General features: G+C 44.1%; 1 protein-coding gene across 10 annotated transcripts in view; it reads right to left on the minus strand.

Moving 5' to 3' along the window:
• The window catches only part of FOXO3 (forkhead box O3), a 119,859-nt gene that overhangs the window by 15,871 nt on the left and 90,386 nt on the right, over positions 1-13,602 (minus strand). For 5 of the 10 annotated variants that reach the window (XM_055535258.1, XM_055535257.1, XM_055535259.1 and 2 more), the window contains one exon: positions 4,396-5,830. The exons of 1 other annotated variant lie outside the window; for it this stretch is intronic. In XM_055535258.1, the coding sequence (XP_055391233.1) occupies positions 4,430-5,830 (1,401 nt within the window). In that variant the 3' untranslated portion in view covers positions 4,396-4,429. Of the gene's footprint in view, positions 1-4,395; positions 5,831-7,466; positions 7,525-10,021; positions 10,863-11,342; positions 12,286-13,602 lie in introns of those variants that run through there. 4 more of the 10 variants (XM_055535262.1, XM_055535263.1, XM_055535264.1 and 1 more) reach the window with 4 other exon arrangements.

Genomic DNA, 13,602 nt, shown 5'->3' on the forward strand with positions numbered 1-13,602 from the left:
CCCAGAGGGATGGAATGGGGAGGGAGGAGGGAGGAGGGTTCAGGATGGGGAACACATGTATACCTGTGGCGGATTCATTTTGATATTTGGCAAATCTAATACAGTTATGTTAAGTTTAAAAATAAAATAAAATTAAAAAAATAAAATTAAATTAAAAAAAAAAAAAAAAGAATAGACAACAGTTCACAAGTGTAAGTAACAGGGCATGTTTTCCATGTAATACACACCACGTGTTGCATTCCCTAATGGGAATATCTATAGCAAGAAAAAACGTCACATAAGTAGCCCTGTAATATTGCCTGTATTTGGTTAGAATTAGTCCTACATGAATATTTAAAGATATAATGGAATCGCAGCACTTAAACATTAGTCCAACAAGTATCAAAGACTTGCTCCTTCAGAGAAGTAGCCTAAATTTAAATTCTAAATGACCTCCAACACTGGAGCCTGATGTTTCTACACTGTCATACCACTGTTTCTTTACAGTTCTATATCACTTACCCTTTTACTGGGGCCATTTCATGGACAGAATGTTAGGTTTCAGGTTCAAAATTATACATCCTCTGTACCCCTAACATTCTATGATTCTGCTAAAAAACACAACTAGTGAGCATAAGAAAAAAGATGCAGACTCACAAATACAGAGAATTAGTGGTTATCGGTGGGGAGAAGAAAGCAGGTAGGGGCCAGACAGAGGTAGGGGATTTAGAGGTACAAACTACCAGGTATAAAATAAGCTACAAGGACGTTCCGTACAACATGGTGAATACAGCCAGTATTTTATAATAACCATACATGGAGTATAACCTTTAAAAATCATGAATCATTATACTGTACACCTGTTATATAATACTGTACAGCAACTAAACTTCAATTAAAAAAAAGTCTTATTGGTTAAACAAACAAAAAATAGCTCTCTGATTCTGTCCTCTTTTGACAGATGAGAAAGCTGCTATTCTAAGAGTCATCTGTGATGTGGCCAGTTGGCAGAGACAGGAAGAGAACTCTCTCTCTCTTCTTCACATGTGCTCTTCCTGGTTAGTATTTTCCAGTCCTTACCATTAAGTCCATTCTGAAGGAGATGAGCCCTGGGATTTCTTTGGAAGGAATGATGCTAAAGCTGAAACTCCAGTACTTTGGCCACCTCATGCAAAGAGTTGACTCATTGGAAAAGACTCTGATGCTGGGAGGGATTGGGGGCAGGAGGAGAAGGGCACGACAGAGGATGAGATGGCTGGATGGCATCACTGACTCGATGGACGTGAGTCTGAGTGAACTCCGGGAGTTGGTGATGGACAGGGAGGCCTGGTATGCTGCGATTCATGGGGTCGCAAAGAGTCGGACACGACTGAGCGACTGATCTGATCTGATCATTAAGTTGTTTAAAATGCAACTAAATATGAGGCTGCTCCCTAATGGGGTCTCCAAATGCCAAAAGATGTAGATGAACAAAAAAGCATGTGAATTTAGGCATCTTTTGACATCAAAACTACAGTGAAACTGAAGCTGCTTTCCTGTTGAGAAGAGACACATGACAGTCTCAGGAGGGCTTACTGGAAGCTTAGCCTTGCAGCCAGCAAACTCGCTCACAGACATGCCTGCTGCCAGCCTGTAAGTATGTGCACCAAGCTCCACCAATGCCTAAGAGAAGAAAGTGTCCTTCACACCCCAGTAGCTGGCACTCATAAAAAAGGTACAATTATTTTTTCCTTTTCCAGATAGATCCCTAGGTCAAAGGATTTCACACATGGTCTAAAATGAATGATTTGTGTGAAACACCCAGCCCTCCAGAGAAGCATCTCACCACAGTTCTCCAGCACGATTGTCTGTCAGCTAGACAGACCTGCTCCATTAACTCCACGACCAGACAGCGCCCACTCAGGGTCATGTGACCTTCAGCTAGCAAGGCAGGGAGAGAGTCCAGAGAAATACCACGACTACTGGCTTAAAAAAAAAACGTCAAAGCAAGAAAGTCATCACAGGACAAGTCTTGGGAAGCTGGGGGGTGCTTAATTTTGGAAAAGTGGGTTCTGAGATTATACTGAGGCCTGTTTTGTGAATTCAAGAGCATCTTCAATAAAGTGACAGCAACAAGTTAAATGTAAAAGCAAAGAATACACGTCAGGCCACACGTGACCCTGGCTGTTTAGAGGAGCACATCGTTCCAAAGCAAGATGGAAACTCTAAAGCCCTGAAACCAGACGCTCACAGCCCCTCACTGTCTTCCGTATGTTTCTTCTCTTGCTCTGGTCATACTGAGCTGGTTTACTTTCAGGAAATTTACTTTCAGGTGACTAGTTTTTTTTTACTGAAAAAGCTATATTCTCAAAAAAACTTCCCCCAAAATGTTTTGAGAAAAAGATGACTAATGGCCCTAAGATTTTAATATAATCATAATAAAATGTGTAATCTTAAAAGTAGTTATTATTGAAATAAGAATGCTTTAAATATATTTTTAAAACTTTAGTTAAATCTCCCTTAAAATATTTTTATATAATCTTTCAGAATTACATGCATGCATGTACACACACACACACACACACACAAAGGTCTGCTATTCAACCAAAAGGAAAACATACACTTGAAATATCAGGAAAAAATTGCTACCACATTTTCTTCTCTTTCTCTTCTCAGTGATCTAGAAAGTAGACTTCTTACAACCAAACCAAAATTAAAACCTACTTGAGTCTTGAGAAGCCACAATCACATTCCTCTTCTTAAAGGAAGACAAACTATCCTTCTAAAAGCCAAATATCTAAATTTCTCGAGGCGAGTCTCCACCAGTCTGAGTTCTGGCAGCATGAAAGTGTGTCAGCCTACTTAGCTCTGTTGCAGTCTTTTTACCATCTCAAGGGCTATTAAGTGACTGGAAACAGATGTCTGAGTACCATTAGGGGCCTGCTTCTGCCTGGGAAAGTGGAGAAGCTGAGCATCACAACACTCTCGACAGTCCCCTTTCCACAACTACCCATGAGCTGGATGAGCTCACTATAGGAGGCTCCTGTGATTCCTGCACCAGGGCAGAGGGTTAAACAAGGCTCAGTTTTTATGGCTTTGAATCTCATTTCTCTTTCACACCACTTGAAGAATGTTAGTAGCTTGCTGATAGTACAAAAAAAAAAGGAACTGAGACACAGAACAGAGCCCCTAAACATGGGAGCATCTGGGGGTGCAAACCTGTTACAGCAGAAGACCCCAGGGCTCTTTCTACTACTTGAAGAGGAGAGTTTAGGGGCAAGCTTGTGTATTACCTGCTACTCTGGCTTCAGTTCAGAGTGCTTCCCATTTTTATTATCTAGCCATGATGATGATAAGAACGATGGTGGTTCTAGCCATTCCAGAAACAGAGATTCTGGGTTCAGCTGTGTGACCTTGGGCAGACCACTTAACCTCTCTGGGCTTCCTGCTTACTCATCAGTTAGTGTGTGTACCTAGATACACCGAACATAGCCCACTGCAGATTGCAAAGCACTTTCACACCCTTCAGTGTATCAGATTCTAGCAGTAACCCCATGAAGTAACAGGGGCTGTTATCCTCATTTTATAAAACTGGAAACTGAAGCTCAGAAGCTAAGTGATACACTCTAGATGGCAGCCAGAAAGCAGAAGTGGAACTGAGCCCTTGACTTCTGATTCTAATCAAATGCTTTTCTTGCCACATCATGTTGTTGTCTTTTTGGTTCCAAGAGAATTAAAATGCCACAACTTAAAAAAAAAATCTGTCACCATTCACAAATCATGTCACTATTTGGAACCTGACATCATTTATGCATTGGGAAAAAGAAGCACATGAGTAAATGCTCCCTCACATAAGAGCTTCTGTTTTCAATTTAATTCTTTTGCTTTTTAAAATTGCTTAGATGCTGAGTGCTAATAAAGATGCTTAGTACTACTAGTGAAAAATTGAACAGATGTTGCTTCTGGTGGAAAGAGTCTAGAAAACATAGCCTACAGTTAAATTAGAAGCACCTAAAAATTGTTACTTTGTTGGAATAAAAGACATAGAAGCCATCGAAGATGGACCGTGGCAGTGCTGGACCAGACGGTCTAAGAAAGTCCTCTGGCAGGGTCCTGAACCATGACGTTTGTGTGGCCTAAGGTTCCTTTCCTCCTGGCCCTTCTATCCTCATCCATCCATCCAGTAGCGGGCAGGGTCTGCGTCACAGGTCAGCGAGGGTGACCAGATACAAAGAAAAATGAAACCTCTGAATGTGTGTGTTGGTTCTACTGGCAGTAACAGTCCTGAGCTGTCAGAAAACTGTGGAAAGGGCCACCTGACAGCCCTATTTGTTCTGCAGGTACAACTCGGAATGAAGTGGTTGGGAGCCAGGTTACTGCACCATGTAAATAAAGCCAGCACCCTCACCACCCACTCTGTTAATACTATGCACTGACCTGCTCTGCCCACTTCCCCTTTCTCAGTGAGCCTTCAGCCTGGCACCCAGCTCTGAGATGAGGCCTGCTTAGCACCAGTGAAGCTCCCCACGTTCAAACCAACAACGTTCTGTGTGGAGATGAGGGAATCAAAGTTAAAATCCAACCCATCAGCATCCATGAGTTCACTACGGATAATGGACTCCATGTCACATTCCAAGCTCCCATTGAACATGTCCAGGTCCAAGTCGCTGGGGAACTTCTCGTGACCCATGACTGGAAGGTTCGCACTGGTTGAGTACAAGGAGGAGCCTGAGAGAGAGTCCGAGAGGGTTTGCATAGACTGGCTGACGGGAGACTGTTGCTGGTGTTTGGCTGACCCGAGGCTGCTGGAGTCGCTCAAGCCCATGTTGCTGACAGAATTCGACAAGGCACGGCTGCCACCGAGAGCGCCCTGGGTTTGGTGCTGGTGGTGGAGCAAGTTCTGATTGACCAAACTCCCCTGGTTAGGCTGGGCGGCAAAGGACATCATTGGGTCACTGCGAAGCATCACGTTCCGGCGGGAGGTCTGGGCAGACACAGCGGTGCTGGCCTGAGACATCAAGGGGTCCGACTGGGTCATCATGACATCGCTGTGGCTGAGTGAGTCCGACGTGAGCAGGTCCTGGAGTGTCTGGTTGCCGTAGTGGGACATGGAAGAGAAGGTGGCTGGCTTGTTCTCTTGGATGGTCTGCATGGGAGACTGGCGCAGGGAGTTCAGAGACGAGGGACCAAATACCGCGCTGCTGAAGGAGCTGGTGGGGGAGCCCAGGCCGGAGCCCTTGGTGGTGTACGGGAAGCTGGAGCTGCGCTGCATGAGCCCCCCCGGGGGCGATGGCTGGGATGCAGGGAGCGCGATGTTGTCCAGCAGGTCATCCATGAGGTTGTCGGCCAGCCCGTCATTCAGATTCATGGTGCCCGCCATGTCGGTCAGCCGGGGCAGCTCCACAGTGCACGGCTTGCTGACGGAGGGCGACAGGCTGGCCGAGCTGCTATAGAGCATGGGGGACAGCGGTGCATCATCGTCCTGGACGTCGTCCAGCTCCGTGCTCGCCAGGATGGGGGACAGGCGGCCGCTGACTGTGCTGGCGTTGGAATTGGTGCGCGAGCGGAAGTCGGTCCACGCGTCCAGCTCATCGCTGCTGCGGGACGTGGGGCTGCCGGGCCACTTGGAGAGCTGGGAGGGACTGTCATCTGCTGACTCAGGGGCGGTCTGCAGGGCTGCCTTCTTCTTGGCTGCACGGCCGCGGCTCTTGGTGTACTTGTTGCTGTTGTCCATGGAGACGGCCCGCCGCCGGGGTGCCTTGCCACTCTTCCCGCCGTCGGGGTTGATGATCCACCATGAGCTCTTGCCGGTTCCCTCATTCTGGACCCGCATGAACCGGCTGTGCAGTGACAGGTTGTGCCGGATAGAGTTCTGCAGAGAGAGAAGGGACAATGCAGATGAGCTGCAATGGTCCAACTGAGCACCCAGGAGAAACAGTTACTAATCTGATGCAATTTTTAAAGCAGCCTCAATTTCAGAGGCTTTAAAAATAAGGCATTTGCATGAGTCTCCTTGGCTTGGGATTAAATGACAATATTGTAGATGGCATTTTCATAGTCAGGGTGTGGGAGATGGTTTCATATTCAGGACATGCGGGGGACTGTAGGACTTCACTGACATTGTTTTTCTTAAATCCCCAGGTTTCGTTGTCCTTTCTGTAATCGTACTTCCTTTACTGAAGTTTGCACTTACAATGTATTACCACATCATCTTCCCCTGCATTTTGCAACAAACTTCCCTGGCTCTCTAAGGGTGATTCATCACCTACAGGGCTCTTTTATTCCATTTTGGCCCCTTGCTCCTCTAGTACAGAGGCAGCAGCTACCTTTTCTGAGCCACTTCTATTCAGAACCGGTGTGAATTTTTACCTATCTTTTCTCTGACTCCATCTCCTCCTGCCACAATTTCACACCTGTCTCACAGGCATAAGAAAAAATGGCATAGTAAGATTTGCTGAGTTGACAGAGTAAGGCAAGTCTCCCATTCAGAAAAAATTCCAGCTAATTTATGCAGACACTCCCTCCTCAAGGCAATGTGATCTGAGCACAGTAACTTCCTTCCAAAGAGCACAGTATGGAAAGGGGAGGTGGGGGAGAGTAACTTTACAGTGAGAAAGGTGACAGCTCAGCCTGGTGATCAAGGTCAACATCAAAGGGCAAAGTCAGGTTGATAATGTGCACTCAAACCAACGTGATGAAAACGGCACCCTCCCCTGTGGCCTTCCTTCCAAAACCTATCACCTCATTCTAATCCTGAGAAAAAGAGCAGACAAGTCCCAGATAAGGAACAGTTAAAAATACTTGTCCAGTTCTCCTCAAAACTGTCAGACCCACAGGGAGCCTAAGAGAAACATGCTGACTAAACAATGCAGAATCCTGGATGGGATGCTGGACAGAAAAAGCAAAGTATGAGGCAAAAACTAAGATCGGAATAAAGCACAGACCTCAGTTAATACTAATAACGTATCAACATTGGTTTATCAGTTGGGACAAGTGTACCAAACTGATATTGGACATTAATAACAACAGGGGAGACTTGATGTGGATAGCCAACATCAAGAACTTTCTGGGCCAGTCTGGTAGCTTCTCTGCAAATCTAAAACCATTCTATATTAAAAGGTTTATTCTTAAAAAAAGGAAAGATGCGGGCAAAATATCCTCAAAACCCTAACAATTGCTCCCATCTTACAAGAATCCTCCTCCTGATTTAGGGAAGCCCAGTTAACAGAGATGACCCTGATCCAGCCCCGTCTCTGTCACCAACCAACCATGAGACCTGAGCAAATCATTTAGTCTATGTCCAACAACTTCAGTTCTCTATCTTCATTACAGTCATAGCATTTGAACCATCCCTCTCTGATACCGATGACGAAAGGAGGATATATGATAATATACTTCAAAAGCCAGTCACGCTACTAAGTCAGGGTGTTCTTACTGCCATTATAAAACACAGAGTACGTGATGGACAGAGCTCATTGCCTGGAGAGGTCTTCTATTCTGTAAAATACCTCGTGTGCTGTGAAAGACAGGAGCTGATGATGGCATCTGCCACATCTGGAACAGCACCTGCAGGTCAGATGAGTTTTTATTTGCAAGTTAAAGACAAAAGATATTGCCTGCTGCTGTCTATTAAATGCAAACCATCCTAAAAGTTACCGTAGTTAAAAAAAAACTGGCAATCACCAACTGTATTTATGTAGAAGATACAAATACATGTGTTCTACCAGAATGTTTTTAAAACACAGAAAGTCAGTGGGATTTCACCATACATAAATAACCCAAAATACTCAAGAGTGTTTCTGTGTATATGTTCCCATGCAAGGAAGTCCGACAGCTCTGGCTGGGCAATGAGCATCATCAACCATGGGTCATAGCTCGGCATCTCTATGACAGGCATAAAGACACGTTTTAGAGGACATGCTGAGTATCTGATGAGCCAAATGGTGCCCAGAAGACTATATATCCAGCTTCCCTTTTACTCTTATGGTTTTTTAAAGAATAATGGCATCTCTACTCATGGTTCAGAAATTACATTTCTTTAAAAAGTAAAACACTTTCTCCATAAAGATATGAAGCATGCTCTTAAAACTCACTCCACAGGGTTCAAAAAGCAGGCAAGCGCACGGTGATTCTATTACTGAGTACCCAGGAGACTAGATATATGAACCGCAAACTTAAACTCAAGCTTCTGGTTAGGAAAAAAACAGGCTTGAGTTCCTGAAGCCCTGTGGGGGCGATGTGGACACTGATTGAACCGCCCCTCCACGGCCAGCCCCCACTGCTCCAGATTTTGGACAGAGTTCATTCATACCAACATCCAGCAACAACAATGACCAGTCATAAATATCCAGTTATCCACCCTTTAAAAAGCATTTGTGGACAATTTTTTAAATGAATTTTTAGTTTCACCAATTTCAAACCAAGCAGAAAAGAAAATGTTAATCCTTTAGAGACCTCCAAAATGTCCTATATGGATGGTCATCTATTCTACCACTCTAACCCTAACGATGTATGTGTGTAATTTTTTAAAATTATAAGCTACCATTGGTTAGAATTTGGAGAGAGAAGCTAAGCTTCTGTAAGGCCTTGTGATAAAGGGGCTGGAACACCCTCACAGAGGACAGAACCAAGGACTGTCAGACTCAGGCCCTAATTGCCAGGATGAGGAACGGAGCCTGACTGACTACAGGAGTCAGTTCCTGGGTCAGCGCTTTTAGATTCCTCATCTCTAATCTTCCTAACAAACCACAAAGTCGATGCCCTCATCATACATATGAAGCCTCAGACTGAGAGAGATTAAATAACTCAGAGAAGGTCACACAGCTTTAAACCGAAACTTGTTTTTCCAACTCCACTCCAATGCTTTCTCCCAACCTTTCCCGGATCTGTCACCAAATTATACAGAAGTCATCATTTAACTTCTCTGAGCTAACATCTAAAGAAAGACATTTAAGAAAGACGAAGGATACAAAGGCATAATCTTATGACTATAATTTTGTGAAATAGTTAAGAGTAATAATTTAGTAGGTCTTTCCTAAAAATGTTTTTAAAACAAAGTCTTTATAAAGAGTAATCCTATAGCCTGCATTTGCATTTCTTTACTAAGGTGGCCATCATAGCATTCATCCTAAACAGAGGGCAGTGGTTACCATACAAACCCATATAAGCTACACTTAGATTCTGAACCAAAACCCAATTTATTAAATGGATGATCAGCTTCAGTGTCAAATCTGAGTTCAACTCTTGCTTTAGAGGTTACTAATGACAGAATACATTCCCTAAGGCATATCACCTACGCGACACTCAGACAGGATTTTCCTCTAAGACAGTGCAAACAAAAACTATGTCACAATCATCCTCATGGTCCCTAGCCTTCCATTTATAAAATCCATAATCTGAAGCGGAAGGGGGACATTGACAAAGACCCATCAGTATGGTCCCCCCGGTCCATTTCCAGCTCAAATGCCCCTCACCCTAACAAGGTCAGATATCAGAAATGTAGTCTGCTTTTTTGCCTCACAGGTCATGATTCTAATCACCAGGTTCTCTAAGTTTTGGTGAAACAGGAAAAAGTAAACACAAATGCCAGAGAACGTATCAGAATTGCAGTGTTTCCCCAACACCCTCCCTGACAATGGAAATTAATGGTGATATAATTTCTGTAAGATTTCAAACTGCCCCTCCCTCACCTCAAACCCAGGAATGAAGAAGTGGAATTTATAAAAAGAAACCAGCCAATTATAAAATCCTTTTATAATGTGTAGTTTAAGTTCTCTGAAGACCTCTTCAGTCGGGGGCTCTAAATTATATTTCCAGTGTATCTTGTGCACGTTAAACTATAAAACTGCTGTTAAAAATATTCTATCCTTTTCCACTAATTCATCTATCATACCAAATAGTCTAAATTTGTAAGATACAACATTAGTTTGAGGGTTGGGAGCTGACAGAGAAGGAGGAACGGTTTGATAGGACTAGAGAGATTTTTCTAGTCACATCTAAATGCACATTTTGGAAAACATTGTGAGGTCCTTAAGGCTAAGGTGATAAAGTAACTATTACCAACCAGGACTCCCGCTGCTAGATCTCAGACCATTCTGTCATCACATCTGTTTACTAGAGGAGCCAATAAATTACTATAACCCCAACCCAAAACCATGTGAATAGTTCTGGTTATTTAAATCCTCTACTAAAAATTTTTTCTTCCCTGGTAACTAAGACAATAAGGAATCCGCCTGCAATGCAAGAGACCCGAGTTCAATGGGGAAGCCCCCTGGAGAAGGTAATGGCAGCCCACTCCAGTATTCTTGCCTGGAGAATTCCATGGACAGAGGAGCCTGGCAGGCTACAGTTTATGGAGTCACACAGAGTTGGACACAACTGAGTGACTAACACACAACACAACTAAGAAATTCAGAGATTGATGAATTACAGTAAACGAAACATTTCTAGGAACAAACTTTTGTCAGGGACAAAAATGCTAGCGTTTCCCCACCACCCCCAACCAGGGCCCAGAGATGTAGAAAACCCTGAAAGCAACTGTAGCACAAGTTGTCTGAAGACAGAGCAGAGATTAAGAACACCCTGCGATTCACTTTTTATGTCAACCTTCTCTTTTACAAAGTGATCTATACTGAAGCAAGGCCTGCTCTGGGGCAGAAAAAAATAGGTGTAGGTAATTAGCAGCAGAGCTGGCACAGCTGTCCCGAGTGACTGCAGCCGCCATTGGTGGCCTAGCCCTTTCAGGAGGGGTGCGCAGGTGCGTGGAGGAGGAAGGTGCCGACATTTCACAGTCACGCTGACTGGCCGTGTGGTCCAGAGCCTAAGGTTCCGTTGACTTGGCCCTCCTTGAAGAAATCAGCATAAAGATGACTATCCTCATCCGAATTTGGTCATTCTTGTTCTTGCTATAATGAAGACAGTGTTCTAATGCAAGACACGTTTATCCTTAATGCTAAAGTGCACAGTGACTACATTTATGCCACCTGGCTGTGAAGATAGATGGACCCCAAACAGATTAGATTAGATCAGGTGTCACAGAGAAGCTGCCTGAAACAAGTAAGTATTCCAGCAATATTTACAAAGTGAGTAATTCACACATGCAATTTTTTAAGGTGGCCAATGGAGGGAGATAGGCTTCGATGTCAGCCAGGTCGGAGCTAGAATAGTGGCCTAGGCGTGTGTCCTGTGACCCTGGACAATTGAGCCAACTTCAGTTGCCCCTTTTATAAAATGAGAATAAAACCACCCTCTCTAACTCTAGGATCTTTGGGACGATTAAATGAAAGTGTGCATGCAAGTTACTCATCCAGTGCCAAGCACAAAAGCAGCTCTCAACTGTCAAGATTCCACACACGGAAGCAGTGACATCACAAACGTTCACTTACTGTTTTCCGAGCATCATATGCTTTAAACCAGAAGGTGAGAGGGCGGCTCCTTCCAGGAAAAGATTTCAAACTTGTAAAAGTATTTCAAAGTGCCGTGCTGCTCAGGAGTAGCTGGTAATTTCCCAACTGTTGCTACCCTGTGTCCGCTCCAACCCCTTCCAACCCATGTTTACCTTGTAAAGACTGTCCACTAACCCAGACACCAGCTGCATGTGCTTCCCCTGGAACACAGAGAGGGTTTTGTCTGGAAGCAACATGTGGTATCAATTTATCTTTCTCAGCAAGGGCAACAAGGAATCCACTGACTTTAAAAATAAAAAGGGAGTTGTGTAATTTAACTCTTAAAGGCCTCTACCTTTCTCAGTCACTCCCTTTTTTTGGTTATCTCAAAATGAGTTATGGCTGTCAACTCCCAAGCCAGACCCACTGATGCCCACCAAGCAGACTGCAGGCAGTGCCCTGGTCCTCGTGAGAGATTTCAGTGGGGATGATCTGTAAAGGACTGCTTTTAAATCCAGTGCTCATCTACGCAGCACACAGGACCAGCATTTCAAGTAGGTCTCCTTGCTTTGACTTGTCACTGATAGTTCAGAATGGGACTGCCAAAGACCTGAATTCTAAAATATGTAACTGCTGAACAGTTGACAAAGGTCATGTGAAAAACCAAGTGGAGACCCAGGGAGCTGTGTGCCACAGCAGAACAATGCAGAGACAGCTTCGGGAGAGATGCTGGCTTTGACTTTTGATGATAGGCTCTTTCAGAGGCAGTCCTCTGGATGATGCCCTGACTTCTCTTAGGTATCAGTTCTCCACCCTGGCTGCCTCTTCCAATCACCTGCGGAGGCTTTAAGCACTCAGTCGTAGAGACTGGTGTGAGTAAGGCTCAGGGAGGCACAGTTTGAAAGCTCCCCAGATTATCAGCTCAGAGCTGAGATGCCCTGGAATTTCCCCCTTACGTTTCTGCTGGCTGAGACTCTAAGCTAAAGATTCTCAGTCTCCCCAGGTCTGATGACACAGCACAGCAGATGTTCTTTAAGTCCAAGTTTCCACCATTTAGAAGATAAGGATGAGAATCGGGCTCACAGATTAAAGTTGTGTTTATATGCAGAGAGTAAAACGGAGAGTTAGAGCAATCTATCAGATCAGTGGAGTCCAGATAGCTTTTTTCCTAAAAAAAAAAAAAAATAATAAGGTGGAGGGAGGAGTGGAGAGGGAAGGGTCCTTGACCTTGCACTGCCTTGTGGACGGGCATCCATCCTGCCCTGTGCCACTTCTCCACCAGGCATGGATAAGCATGGACAAAAAAGGGGCAAGAGGACTTTCCCAAAGGTAGGAACTGATACAGGCCACAGAAGGGATGGGCTGTGACTGTAATTGATCCCTGTAATTCTCAGCGCTCTCCCTGAATTAGCAATGTAACCTCACGTAATCCCTTTTATAAGAGACTGCCCTTCAAATGAAATGCCAAAGATAGACTGCGTAAAAATAATCACTGAAAAGGCCGTACCCCAATCCTGAGATACTTATTAGCATCCATTGTTAAGAATACAGCAAAGTGTATTACTTAATGAACTCCCTTGAGATCCAAAGCACATGATTTTAAGCAGATCATCTCAAGAACGTAAGTAACAACCACACAGTTTCTCCTTCCTCGACTGCAGGAAAGACTACGTCGCTGCACTTGGTGCAAAGACCCTGGACGGAGGGAGGTGGGGAGTGGACACTGCAAAGGGCCAAGTAGTGCTACCATCTGAGGGAGAAGGGTGAGGGCTGGGCCTTCTTATTAGACAGGAGACACTTAGCTGGCTTGCCTTCTTCTACTACATTTTATCGACTTTGGGGCTAATTTGTTCGAATGCAAGTTCACAAAGTATGACAACATAAAACAGACTTGAATTCAGAGCCATTATTTCTGACTCTATGGAATACCAACTAGAACAGCCTTTCAGACACAGAAGAAAAACATTCACACAAAGGATTGCATAATCAACCCTGATGTGTGAGACAAGTTCCAGGCTAGTTCCACTCTTACGTTTGTCTAAAACACTAAAAGTTTAAGCCATTAAAGGACTTATTGTTAAAAGATGATGTTCTAAAATAAATATTGTTGGGAATTTGAAGGATTAAATTTCCAGCTAGAAACAATATTTCCGTTAAATCTGCTGACAACCCTCTACCCATCGAGATCTCCTTGGAAAACTAACATTTGTTTCAAGTTTTCACGCAGTAAGCACAGGTTCTGGTCCCTCGTTTGGAAGAA

The sequence above is a fragment of the Bubalus kerabau genome, chromosome 9, assembly GCF_029407905.1.
Source record: "Bubalus kerabau isolate K-KA32 ecotype Philippines breed swamp buffalo chromosome 9, PCC_UOA_SB_1v2, whole genome shotgun sequence".
NCBI lineage: Eukaryota > Metazoa > Chordata > Mammalia > Artiodactyla > Bovidae > Bubalus > Bubalus kerabau.